This window comes from Falco punctatus (genome assembly GCF_963210335.1).
Source record: "Falco punctatus genome assembly, chromosome: 5".
NCBI classification, from domain to species: Eukaryota; Metazoa; Chordata; class Aves; order Falconiformes; family Falconidae; genus Falco; species Falco punctatus.
In genome coordinates this window covers 7,880,285-7,894,094 of record NC_137584.1, presented here as the reverse complement: position 1 = coordinate 7,894,094, position 13,810 = coordinate 7,880,285, and the positions used below count along the sequence as shown (strand labels likewise).

The window sequence follows — 13,810 nt, the reverse complement described above, 5'->3', positions numbered from 1 at the left end:
GGAGGAAGGATCATATGTTCATGAGCAGTATTTTGCTATATTACAGAGAAAGTTTCTTGGAAAAATGTAATCTTTAATTTGTATCATAAGGAAGAAAGACACTATCTCCATGAACAGAAAAGATGAAGAATGTGGTGCCAGAACTCTTTCCTGTTATATAAATTATTGGTACATTTTCATATAGCAGCAATTATGGGCCACATTAAGGGCAAGCATGGTGGACTAAGCCCATGTAAATAGATACTGAAAGGCAACTTCTGTCTACCTAAAAACATAAAATGGAAAAAATGGAGAACAGGCACTATAGAGTGTAAATGACAGTTGGAACGCAACCGTGTAGAAGGGATGAAAATAAAAGAATGTTGAAAAAACATTTAAATTGCATTGATGGAGCAGACTTTAAGCTTCATTAGATAGTTGCATGGTTGAATTAACAAATCGCCAATCACTTACGTTCTCCATGCAAGTAGAACATTATTTCAAAACATTGACAAAAACAATCATTGACAGGATGCACACTTTTACTTCTGCCAAATGGCAGAATATCAATACAATACCCATTTAACTTTTTATATGAAACCAGTGTGTAAACAGAAGAGGGTAGCAGAAAATAATAGCTATTTGGAAGACTTAACTATTTAGGGAATCTTTAAAAACCCAGAAATTAACAAATTTTAGAAAACATTTATTCTTATCCAGCATGTTAATTTAAGATAATGAAGCCTGTGGTCATATGAAAATGGTGTGTTACTCTTTAAAACCACTTTCAGCCCACTTTGAGAGAAGTCAGGATTTCTGACATGGGAGTTCCTAAGATTGTCACAGAAACTGGAGACAATGAAGTGTTTTCTGTACTTGAGGGGAAGTCTGTTTTATGGTCTGCTGTTACCTTTTTTGTTTGACTTCCCAGCTCACCAGCAAGGACATATGTGCTTCTCAGTCTACCCAGAAACCTTGGCAGCAGCTCTTGCATTTTTCCCACCTGATAGTTAAGACATCAGAGGGAGGTAGCCTGTGGGTGATTGGGAAGCGAGGAAATAGTCAAGGGGCATGAGAGAGAAATGAAGTTACGAAGGGAGGGAGGAAGTCGGAAACAGTGTTTTGCATGATGGGATTAGTTTTGTTCCTGTTGAAGTTGCAGGGGTTTAGAAAATAAATATGAAAAAATCCCAGCTTCTTTAGTTAATCGTTTCTCAAGACACTGACTTGTGAATTACTTGTCTCTTGAAGAAAGTGAAATGCACTGTCATGTTCCATACCTACATTTTCCAGTTTAAGGAAAAAATAATTTCCAAATCAAACACTGCACTGATGTTTCATCAAAATTTGGTTAATTAGATATATGGTTTTGCTGTCATTGAAAAAGATATTTTATATGTTTAAAATATGTTGCTGTTTTAGTTGTTGAACTTTCTTCTACAGCTATTTCATGAGCATAGTCTCCACTGAAAGATAATATATAACTTCAGAAGATAGTTTAACAGTGACTGTTCCTGGTCCGGTTTTGTGAACATCTAGCACCTCCATCTGCTCTATATTTGGACAGATCTTATGGCAATATAGCTTTTTTGCTTGTTTTTCTTTAGACACTGTGCTGGTTTTATACTGTCTGTTTTATACTGATACTCTACTCCTAATAGAAAACAGTAGGGGAAGGTGGGATCAGTTACGTTGAAAAACTCTGAAGTCTCATGTTCTGTACAATGTTAGTTAATTAGTGTTAACTATTCGTTCCTATTGTTTTATAACTGTGAGTGGTCTATTAACATTCTCAAGGAATAAAAATCACATTACATATCTCTAAATCTAATTTAGCTTACCCATTCTTAACAGTGGTTATTTTAAGTTGCTGCTAAAGGCTATGTATCTTCTCAGGCTTTCCTTCTATTTTTGTCACTTCGGGACAAAAACTGTGGAAACTACTGCTGTGGAACAGGGTGATACCCTGACCAAATTCTTGATTGATTTTATTTTTATTTTTTTATTTATTTATTTTCTTAAGCCCATTTTTTTGTAGAATAAAATATTTACTTGGTAAAACAAAAGATACAAACTTAGGAAACAAAGATCTTTCTCTGTGTAATTTTGAGTAATAAAATTGATTTTGTGTAATATGACTGATAGTCTAAGTGCCTTAGCATGTCTGTGTTTTGTGATAAATATATAAAATACATAATTTTATTAAATTTAATATAATTGTTCTTAATTACTCTTAAATAAAATTCAATATTTATATTATTATTTAAACAATAGTTCTAGTATTAATTTAATAGTGTGTGTCTATATATAAATATTTTTTATACTAGTAAATATTAATATTAAATATGTTTATATTTAAAATACTGAAGTTTGTGTTCTCATAATAATAATATTGAAATGTTTTTTGTGGGACAGACTATGTGGCTTGTGCAGTGTCTGTGAACGTTTGTTTCTTTTGTACAAGTAGTAATTTTGTTAATAATGTTGCATAAAAGTACAGTTTGTAATTTGCATGCAAACTGCTTGCATGGAATGATCATTTAGTTTCCTGTATTAAACTCTATAAAATCATCTTTCTCTTGCCAACATTACTTGGACTTCATCTTGGTAAGTTGTCAGTGCTAGTGTGTTGATTTCAAGTTTAAAGAAATTGGAAAAATATTCTATTAAGGGACAAATACTTAATTCACCTTGTCGTTTATCTGCTTGAAGGTTTTGATAACAATGGTGCCCCTATAGGGCCCAGAAGTACAAGGCACAGCAATCCTGAGGAGCATGCCACTTACTATTTCAACACCTTCTCTAAGGAGATGTTAGTCCAGGTAGCTGTATGATGTTTTATTGCTGCATGTATCTTCATAAATGTACGCTGATCAATGTTGTATCTTTCTTTTGACTTGCCATTTTGACATGACTGTGTAGTTTCTCTGTTTTTGTGGTATTGTGTCCTGCTCATTTAAAACCTTCTCAGTGGAAAAATGAAGAACTGGGATAATGTGTTTCTTTAGGATAACAGTGTGATCAGGACAAATATTAGATTTCTCTCTCTCCTCTTCCACAATGAATGTAGCATACATGGAAGATATTTGATTATAAGCCCAGCACACTGGAGCCTGTTCTTTCACAAAGTGACACTGGAGAACTTTCTTCTACTTCTGTAGATACGGAAAATTCTCTGTGTTTTGGGAGTTGCAGAAATTTGATCAGAGAGTACTCAGAAGGTCTGAGTAAGAAGGGTCTTCCTCCTTTCTAGGCAAGGGGAATGTTTTTTCTGCTGTCCATTGGCAGTCAGGAGTAGTTGAGCAAAGTGGTAGTCATGCTGTTTGACCCTCAAAAGCCTTGCAAAGTGAGTTGTGAGATCCCCTGGCCTCAAGAACTGTGCTCCTTCTCTCACAGTAATTAAAGTATACAGATGTCTTTCAAGATGCTGTGAGTCTGATCTTGAGATCAGGAAAACATTTTATCACTAAGGCAAATTGATAAGGTCATGATTTTTCTGATACTCGGTGAGAATTGTGGGGCTCTATATGAGAATGAGCATGGGGACACCAATGTTAGTAGCTGACACAAGAATATTTAGCTTGTTACAACTTAAAGCTGATATCCAGCACAGAGCTCGCGCTTTCAGTTTTATCTGAAGATAATGAGATCTACTGTTCTACTGATGAGGAAGAGACCCCAGAATTCCAGTGCAGCAAGGACCTTGTTGGAACTCTCACCCTTCTCTTGTCACCCTTCTGTCTCCCACAGCAGATTATTCAGAAATTATCCAAGTGTAGAGGTGAGGCCTGAATGAGATAGTTTCTTTCGCATGTACCTTCTATACAAAATGCGCTGAGCTTTTATTAATAAATGCCTATAATGTTGCTAGGTTGTGGTGGCCTTCATAAATCTATCCATCTTTCTAGCTTAATCAGTGTCATTAAAGCTTTTCTGTCTGAAAAAATTAACAGTGTAGAGTTGGTAGTTAATTTGATTTTTTTGTTTGTTTTTGATTGTTTTGGTAGCAGGCACTACAGCTACAGTAGAATGGAGAATGGCCATTTTTTATAATGGGAATAATTCACATGTGTGTTTAATTTAACGGTTTTTATGGACATTAAAATCCGTGGCTTGCTTTACATAATACAAATTGAACATGCCTTCAAAAACCATTTGCTGCTTTTGAAAGACTTCAAAAGCATTGCTCCTTTCTGCCTTCTTCCCTAGCAGTCTTTGTGTGTTCCTTTATCCAGTCCACCCTCACCTTATTCACTGATACAGTGTACTGAAAATTCTGACCTTCTAAAGGCACATTCAAGTACAGAAGATTTTCCTTTTAGGATATTGGCTGATAATACTTGGTTTATAGAGGACAGCAAGGTTGAACCTGTTTTCCTGCCTTTTTTAATTTCCCATCTCTCCTTTCTTTGTCCTCCTTCTTTAGAAGCTGTAAAAGAAAAAAACTAGTTTTGATTCAGTGAAGCCAGTCACAGAGAGAAAACTAAGCAAAATCTGTGGTGGTTTTGTTGGCTTTTTTAAATTCTGCAGCTCATTCCCTGAACTGCTTCAGTATAGAAACTCAAGTTTCCCCATTTGTTTTGAAGTTTTCATTGCTATCTAGTCAACTTTGACTAAGTTTTCCACCACAATAGGTGAGTATATCCTAGATGGACAGTTTATTATTTATTAAGCCCTTAAAAGATGCATGCCTTACCTTCTCAAACAGTTTCTACATCACTTCTCTTTTATTCTTACAGCATTTTGAATTGGTGTCTGTTTATAATATTTTATTTTGACTTAAAGTATATACAAGTTCTTTTCCACAGAAATCTTCTCATAGGTAAAGTTGAGAGAATACTGAAGCATGGAGCTGCAGTGAGATGAAATAGTGGTGTCCACTACTGAGAATTTCCCCTTTATACACAGCTTTTATTACATCTTTCTTTCAAAACCTGTTTCTGGTTTCTGATAAGCTTTTGCTCTTTGTAGGCAATGGTTGGAATATTACAAGTTAACGGGCATGGAGAAGAAAGCACATTGATGCAAGACTTAAAGCCTTTTCGAATTCTTATCAGTTTGCTGGATAAGCCTGAATTAGGTAAATTTTGTATTACTTCATATTACTTCTAGTCTTTTAACTTGTTTTGCATGGCTTCTCTTGGCTTTCTCTCTTGCTGGTCAAATTGTAAAAGCTGTATTCTTAGTACTGGCAAGTTAGCTAGATTTCTTAGATCTTCCCAGATGTATGTATGCTTTGTATTTAGTTTAATGTATTCATTAGACTTTCAATACAGGAAATAGTATGTTGAAGTCAGAGAGAACTGACTGCATGTTGGAAGAAATGCAGATTGGATATTTTCTATTTCTTTAATCAAATAGTGACTCTCACTGTTTTAAATCTCAGCTGTTGCTTTTGCTCTTTCTTCTAATATACACACAGAAATAAAAGATATTAACAAGACAACATTCCCCCACCCAACCACCACACCCCCAAAGAATTTATGCAGAGGAAGCAAGTATTTTTTTGAGTTTCTGGGTGGTTTTTCTGTTTGTGGTGGTTTTTTTGTTTGTTTGTTTGTCTCAGGGTTTGGGTTTTTTTTGGAGGTGGGTTTTTTTTGTGTTTTAATTTTCCTTTCCCGCGTTTAAAGTGTTTAAATGCACTTTTTAGTAGGTGAGTGCAGAGGACTATGGGACAAAAACAGATGAGACAAAAGTATTTACAACAATTAAGTGTTGGATATTTTGCCTTTTTTCTTTTGGAATGACAGTTTTGGAGGTGACTGAAAAAATCAAAATAATTTTTGAAGTCTATCCTGAGGTTTGGGGACAGGATAATAAGAGCATAAAAATTCAATAATTAAACAGCACAACTTGGAAGGAAGTGGTTAAGACAACCACAAAGAAAAAATATCTGACAAGAACTTGTCATCTTCCTGGTATTTTGTGATTTCTGGGAGTCAGTTTAAATTTTCAGAGGCAATGTGTACATTAAGATTTCATGAAGTAAGCAGAGTTATGAGGATTCTTTGAGCAAACTGAAGGCAGCTCAATGAGGCTAGGAGAAAGCATGAGAAAGTAAAGGATATTTCAAGCAGGATTACTTAGTGAACAACTTTCAAAATAAGTTGTTGATTTTTTTCCTCAAACTTGAGATTTAGCTCAAATCTGAAGAAGCACTATTTCAAAAAGTATCCTGCAGACTGTATCTGGAACTAAAGAAAAGCTGCCTCAAATTAAAAGGAATGAAGATGCTCAAAATATTTTACCTTACATTTGCATTTAAATATTTGAGCTTATTTTCTGTGTGGTAACAGCATGAGCTAGCTTGATCAGGAATCCATCTAAGGACATTTACATGTTGCTAAGCTAATAATCTGTCAGAGAGGATGTGTTGGATTGAACGTGGGCTATACTGATGTGACTGTAGTTTTTGCACTGGGTGTTTTTGTATCCACAATTGTCTCATTGTACACACACTGGGAAAAGAACTCCACTTGTGCTTTGTATACTCCTAGGCATTACAAATGCCCATGTATTTCTGGAATACAAAAAAACCTTCTGAAATTGAGGTAGTTTAGGAAATTAAATAGAAAGAATTTCATGGTTTCAGTGACCAAAGCTCTTTTTCAGTTGACCACATAATGATTTGGATAGTTTTCAGATGTGGACTGTTAGCAGTGCTGTAATACATAAAACTGTGATTGCTGGTATTTTTCCCTAGGCCCTGCCATCTTAGAAGATGTCCTGATTGAAGTGTTTCGAACATTATATACACAGTGCAAAGCAGAACTGGAGCTTCAGGCAGAACCTTCTTTCAACAAAGATCACACACAGCTAAGCAGGTGAATAAAGAATATACAGTATTTTGTATTAAATGATACATCTTTTTGTTGCTGAAACCATGACTGAAGCCTCTGGGACTGTGACCTGGTTTCTTCCATGATACAGAATCCATTGACATTAATTGCAATTTCTGTGTTCAGTGCAAAGGTCTGAAAGGCTACAGCTTTTTTTTTTTTTTTTTAGTAAATACTTAGTATACATTTTATTATTCATCCATGACAAAAATACTTGCTTAATACAGCTGGAAATCAGTATGTCAGTGGTTTAGATTAGTTGTGGCTTTCTTTACATCTGTATTACAAAAAAAAAAAAAAAAAAAAGTGGACGGAGCTTTCTTTTAGGGTAAAAATGAAGAGTGCTATAAGGCAGCCAGAGAGGGGGATAGAAAGAGTTTCAAGATTTGAATTGAGTATCTTAAAAGGTGGAGGAAGTTCAAAGCTTGGGGTGGGTGGCAGGAGGGAAGGGAACAGTTGTAGGAATGATCATGGGGAAAACAAATCTATAAAAAATGTGGTTAGAAGATAAATACTAAAGAAAGGTTAGAGAAGAAACCTAGCAACTGTGAAAAGACACTATGAGGAGCCTACCAATATACTGACCCCTAGAGCAACAACCACTGTGGGGGTGAGGGGAGGAGAATTTGCCAGTGTTAACTGGCAGTGGATAAAATCACAGTGATGTGTAGTTACATAACTCAGAAATTAAGTGTAAAAATGTAAAACGTTCTTTTTATTTTCCTTCAGCAAACTGAGAGAAAACAAGAAAACAGCAGAATTGATTAAAACTGCCAATCTTCTCTTTAATTCCTTTGAGCCTTACTATATGTGGGATTACATCGCTCGTTGGTTTGAAGAATGTTGTAGGTAGGTAATAATACTTAGTGTCTGTATGTGTGAAATTGAAGTTGGCTTTTGTTTTATAAGCTCTTTTACTTCAAAGAAGTTAGTCTGATGTGGTCATTTATCTCTAAGTCTTTTTCTTCCCTATCCCTTTTAACTTTGATGTTTTGGCCAATTTCAGTCAGGTGTGATTGGTGGCTTCAGCAATGTGAGTTCTCACAAACTCAGTGTCTGGCTAAAATCAAGAGTCAGAATTAGCACCTCCGCTGAAGAGTCCAGAATGATTTCAAAGCTAGTTTGTTTTGTTCTGTCTGGTACAGGATTACTCATTGGGTATCTAGAAAACCCATCAGCTTTACCAAGAGTGTCTTGTAGAATGTGTTATCTTTTGCCATGCTGTTTTAGGGAAGAAAACGTATGGAGACCTGTACATGGCAAGGAGAAAATTTTGTAAAACTTCTGTAGAATTTTTTTTTTTCCATTCCTTTTGGAATCGTTGTCTATGAGCCAACAGTGTGCTGTCATAAGTAAAGAAAACTGTCTTGAGCGATACTAGGGAGAGCATGGTCAGCCGGTGAGAGGAAGTTATTTTTCCCTTCACTTAGAGTTTCTAAGGTCATGTGTGGAATGTTGTGTCCGGGTTGGGGCATCCTGCCTGAGGAGGAGTTTTGGGCAAAAGGCTCTGGTAGAGGACTATTAATATGGTTGGGGTCATAGGTCATTGAATGGAGGTTGGGGTAGGTGAGTTTGGTTTAGCCTGAAAAAGAGGAGACCTGAATAGCAGCCTATGGCTTCCTGAAGGGCATTTACAAAGTTGGTACAGCCATACTTGTAGTAATGACTGCTGGTAAAACAAGGGACAGCAACAAGTCTTGGCTCATGGGTTCAGGTTGGACTTCCAGAAAAGCTTTGCTAGGAACATGGTGTGGCAGTGGAATAAGTTACCCCAGGAAGGCTGTGGAGCTTCCTTGGGAGATTGCCAGGACTCTGCTAGACAAAACTGTGGATGAATATATCTAGTGTTGTTAGCAGTCCTGCTCAACGTGGAGGTTGGACTAGATGAAATCCCTTCCAATATGCCTGTGACTTAATTTTTGTGTATTGGACTGAATTGCTAAAGGGAAAAAAAGAGCAACAACCAACAAGCCGCTTTACATATAAGTAGATTCTACTGTAAGTATGGATACCAGATTACCTTATTAATATCTGGGGAATGTTTTTTCATTTGGTTTTGCATTTTTTTTCACATGGCCTGCTATGTTTTTTCAGTTATTGCTTTCTGCTAAAAAAGATACAACATTAAATGAAAGCATAACCACTTGATTTTAAGCCATGAATGTGTAAGGTATCTTTATATCATCTAGTCTGATTGGTAAATCACAGTTATTACTTTTAAACCTATTTAGATATTCCTCTGAATTTGACTTAGGCTTTTTCTTGTGATTTTCCCCCACTAAAAATTAAAAATGGAATTTCTTGTATCTAGTGTTTTCTCCTGTCTTAAGTATTGCTCCCTGCTGTTGAGCCTTCTTTCAAAGCTATTTTTGTTAAGGGGCTCTGAGTTGAAGTCAAGTCATCCTTTGTGAGGTATTACAATTAAACAAATATGTGAGTAATCGATGAAATGGTAGATCTTTCTGGGTAGGGGCACAGAATGTGAAAAGAATTTGTATTATGACTTACGCAAAGGGACCATTTTGCTTTGTAAAACAGGCTGCCAGTTTTATGAAGAGAACTATCTGTTGTTGGAGAGATACAGTAACCCAATGGAGGTGTGGGTTAAGTAGAGAGCTACTTTTCAAACGTAGCTTACTAACACAGTGCAATTTAAATGCAATTTTTTAAATCTTTTTGTAGTCTTTTGGTAAATACTGTCACTGTTTCAGACTTGGTTTCTGTAATGCTTCTATTTCAAATAAATCCTTTTTTCAGTCCTGGCATATATTTTCACAACCCCTTCCAAAACAGAGGGAAAGGAGTAGCATAGCTAATGCTGAAAATGTGACACTGCTCTCACCACTACCCCCAGCAGGATAAATGAATTGGAGAAACAAAATACTATTCCTTTGTTCATATCATTTGCTTATAATGTTGTTGGATTGCTACACAATTTCACGAGGGATTTACATTCCATTTTACTTCACTTAGCAATAAAACCCATCAGATTATAAATTCTTGTCAATAGTAAAACAATGCAGTCAGCTGAAGTCAAATGAAGTGGACATTTGGAAGAGCTTGTTTTGTTTTCCTCTTGCACAGCTTTAAAGTTTCATGGGCCTTTTATTTCACTTTTGCTTGTCTTTATCTCAAGTGCTATATTTTAGGTCTAGATTTCTTCAAAATTATTGTGCTTCCAGTAACACTATTCCTTAATTCTGTTATTGGTGCCAATGCTCATACCAGCAAATATTGCTGTATGTGGTAGAGTCACAAATGCAATTTTCTGTAGCCTGAATTTCCCTATTTTATGAATGAAGACTGGTTTACAGTGAAAGGCTGGTTGCTGCTTTTTCTGAAAGTCCGCAATGGGGCTAAATGAGCTACTCAAGCAATCTCTCGTTTTACTGTTACTTGTTTATAGGGATTATCCCTGATGTGTACATCTTTGCATTAAGTTACAGAAATATGGTCAATGTAAAGGTGAGGGAAAAGTATCGTGAAACCCTATTTGAATTTTGCAGGAGGACATTGCATGCCAGACTTCAAACTGGGCCTGGAGGTGGTAGTGAGCAATCTGAGTTACCCCTGACAAATTTCTGCTTGTTAGTGGATTTTTTGTTGGATATAGTTTCTTTGGTAAGAATTGCTTTATTTGTTGCTAATACTGGGATTCTGTATGATTATAGTCCACAGAAATACTATATCTGCTTTGTTAATTGTTTTTTCCTGAAAGTATATTGCATTAATTGGAGGACACCTTTAGAAGTTTTGGTTTCATTGTATGATGCTTGATAGACTGATTAGATGTAAACAAAGTGGGTTTTATGATGCTTACACCTGAAAATTTTTGTCCATCCTCTATTTCTTTTCTCTAAAACTACACAGTATTCATTACTAATACAGTCTTTTGTAGTTTGGTATGCTGGCTTAGATATGTGGCTTTCTTTGAAGGCTCTTTTAAATGTCATGATAAGATGTATCATCTTTTACTGTTGGCATTGCTTAATGTAGCAAAGACTGTTCGAACTGTTTTTTCTATACCTGTCTTTCCTCAATTCTTTGCTTTCTCATTTCAAAGCCTACTAGAAGTATGAGAGTGCTGTGTCAGGTATGGCAATCAGCCTGTTTTCCCTTTAGTTCTTAATAACTTGTTTATCTTTCATTCTTAAAATTTTATGTGAAGGTTATTAAAATAATAGTAGTAGTATTCTTTAGCCTTGTTATGTTGTGTAATGTGTGTGTTTGCATAATGAACAATTCTGAAAATACGTAAATATATTCATTTTTTACCCAACTGTAAAGTTAATTTTGTAAATTTTTTTTAAGTAAAGCATGCATTTCTTTTTCTTGGATATTAAGATATTTTTCTTTTTCTGTGTTCCATATGATTAGAACACAGTTAAGCAAATGATAGGAGCCACTGTTTTAGAAGATAACTTTCAGCATGGAATTTGGTGCTACAATAATGAGTTTTACTATTACTTTGTTAGGAGACTTACATTGAAATACAGACAGAACACTTGCCTCAGCTCTTGCTCAGGATGATTTCTGCGTTGACGAGCCATCTTCATACTTTGCACTTGTCTGAGCTTACTGATTCTCTCAGGCTCTGCTCAAAGATCCTTAGTAAGGTTCAACCTCCATTGCTGTCTGCTGGTACAGATGGTATCTTGCAGCTTCCTAGTGGACACAGCAGCTCCATCAAAGAATGGGAAAATAAAAAGGTAACTGATTATGTTTTGCAGCATCATAGAAAAATACTTTTTGTGTGGAAAGCAAAAGTGGGATTTCTCAGTCTGTGCTGAACCACCTACAAGTCTCTGATTAGATTCAGTTTAATGTATAATACATAGAAATTTGGATCATCTTAAGAAATTGTAATTGTACATTTCATTGTGGTAAACAGTCTTGATTCTCAATGTTTTTTATCTAGATTTAATATTTACATTTATAAATCACTTTAGAATTGGGGCGTAAGAATGAATTAATCAGCTAAGGTTTGAAGTTGTAATGCACTTCAGGAGTCTGATCATTTGGAATAACTGGTCTCAAAAGAATTCTGAGTTTTAGTTGTGTCAGGCATATGTAATTTCTCCTCTCACCCAATTTATATGCATCAGATTATTACTCATCATTTACTTTACTGTTCCTATAATCATCTAATAAAGAAACTGACCAGCCAGCAGCTCTTTCTTTCTCTTTTAACACTGTATAGTTTGGCCTATGCAACTATGGCTCTGTAAGGTATGTTAAACTACATACCCCGAAATCCTTGTTCTCCACCTGAAGAAACTAGAGGAACATCATAGAATAATTTAGATTGGAAGTGACAGTTGCAGGTCACTGCTCAAAGCAGGATTGATTTCAAAGTTAGATTCTACTTTAGAGCTAGATCAGGTCACTCAAGATCATATGCAGCTTAGTTTTGAAGGGTGAGGATTCCACAACTTCTCTGTACAGCTTGTTTGTTTGCATTGTGTTATTTAATGAGAATTTTCATTGTTGCAGCTTGTGTTTGTTGCCTCTTGTTCTTTCACTGTAAATTTCTGAGCATGCCTACATCTTTTCAGGTAAATAATGGGAAGTCACAGACAGCAATTAAAGATGCCTTTTCCACCTCTTAGCATTCTTTTTCTTAAGATTGAGCCGGTCCAACTCTGAGCTTTCCTTCTCTGTGAGGTGCTCCTGTGGTGGCCCTCCACTGGACTTAGTACATCAGTATTTTTTTTCTGTACTAATGAGTGCAAACTTGGATGCCATATTCCGGATGTGGTCTTAAAACTGCAGAGCAGAGGGGACCAATCACTTCCTTTGACTTGCTGGCTATACTTTTGCTAATACTATCCTGTATGTGGATGGCCTTCTTTACTGGAAGGGTCCACTGCTAGCTCATGTTCACCTTGTCCATTAGGACTCCAGCATCCTTTATGCAGCATCCCATCCTTATTCTTTCTAGAAACCTGCCTGCTTGTTATTTTGCTTTTTTTTTTTTTTTTTTTATAAAACCTGGTTTGATTGAATGATGTTACCCTTTGAACCATCAGTGGCCTTTTTCTTTCAATTGCAACCAATTGGTATGTAGCCATGGCTTCTGTTAAGAGATAGAGTGAAATTAATTAGCATGTTTCTGATCTCTCTTATGTTGTATTTTGTAAGGCTGGGTCACCCTTTGTGTCTTTGCAAGCTTTTTAGCTTTCACTGTCTCCTGTGTAGTATTTACTATCTCAAATTTTCATTTTTATTCTTACTCAGTCTCTGATAAAACAAGTTGTAATTCACCATATATAATGGTGTGTTATGTTTTATTTATTAATTTAAAAGTTATTCAGATTTTTTAATGCTCAAATTCTGTATTTATGACAGTGATAGGATGTCAAACAGCAAGACAGCTTCTTGGGCAATGTCTGCCATCGCCAGTAAGATAGCCAGATGAGAAGCATGAGGGCATATTCTTTAACTGCATTTACTCCCAACTGATTCATGCTTTTCTGTTTGTTTCCCTGTTCTCCTCAGGAGACTGTGCCACCAGTTGCCAACAGGACTATAGGGGGTTAGAGCAGCCCAGAAAGCTGCTATGGGTTCTTTTTGAGTAGAAATCATCAATCAGATTTGTGCATATTCTGAACTGATGAGGAATTAAGGCTCAGGATGAGTCATGAAGAGCTGTTGTTGCCAGAGCAACCCTTCTTTCTTGTTTCTAGGAGATGATTTTTTTTTTCTTTCTAGTTACAAATGGTTAGTAGCTTTTAAATGCAAGTCTGTTTCTTTTTCTATAATTATAATTTCATATTAGAAAGAAATCCCCAACTTCCAGATCTCAGGATTGGTATATAAAAACAAACATGCTAGTTAAAGTTTTATCATATATGTATCTATGAATTGAGATTCCATCCACATTTAATAGACAGTTTAAGTCGAAGAGCATGTCTTTTATTGAGAAATTGAGCTGGCTTTATTAGTATAAATGTGGAAGTGAGAAAAATGTTTTAGGTTATGAAAGATTTTAT

General features: G+C 35.7%; 1 protein-coding gene across 10 annotated transcripts in view; it reads left to right on the top strand.

The window, feature by feature from the left end:
- DOP1A (DOP1 leucine zipper like protein A) overlaps positions 1 to 13,810 on the top strand; it is a 68,184-nt gene that overhangs the window by 19,928 nt on the left and 34,446 nt on the right. For 5 of the 10 annotated variants that reach the window (XR_013928481.1, XM_080389443.1, XM_080389438.1 and 2 more), the window contains 7 exons: positions 2,692 to 2,801; positions 4,951 to 5,059; positions 6,683 to 6,803; positions 7,548 to 7,667; positions 10,325 to 10,439; positions 10,882 to 10,911; positions 11,294 to 11,527. Coding sequence is in view for 9 of the 10 variants with exons in the window: in XM_080389443.1 (XP_080245569.1) it covers positions 2,692 to 2,801; positions 4,951 to 5,059; positions 6,683 to 6,803; positions 7,548 to 7,667; positions 10,325 to 10,439; positions 10,882 to 10,911; positions 11,294 to 11,527 (839 nt within the window). In the remaining variant the exon portion in view is untranslated. Of the gene's footprint in view, positions 1 to 2,691; positions 2,802 to 2,836; positions 3,761 to 4,425; positions 4,614 to 4,950; positions 5,060 to 6,682; positions 6,804 to 7,547; positions 7,668 to 10,324; positions 10,440 to 10,881; positions 10,912 to 11,293; positions 11,528 to 13,810 lie in introns of those variants that run through there. The other 5 variants (XM_080389444.1, XM_080389442.1, XM_080389445.1 and 2 more) reach the window with 4 other exon arrangements.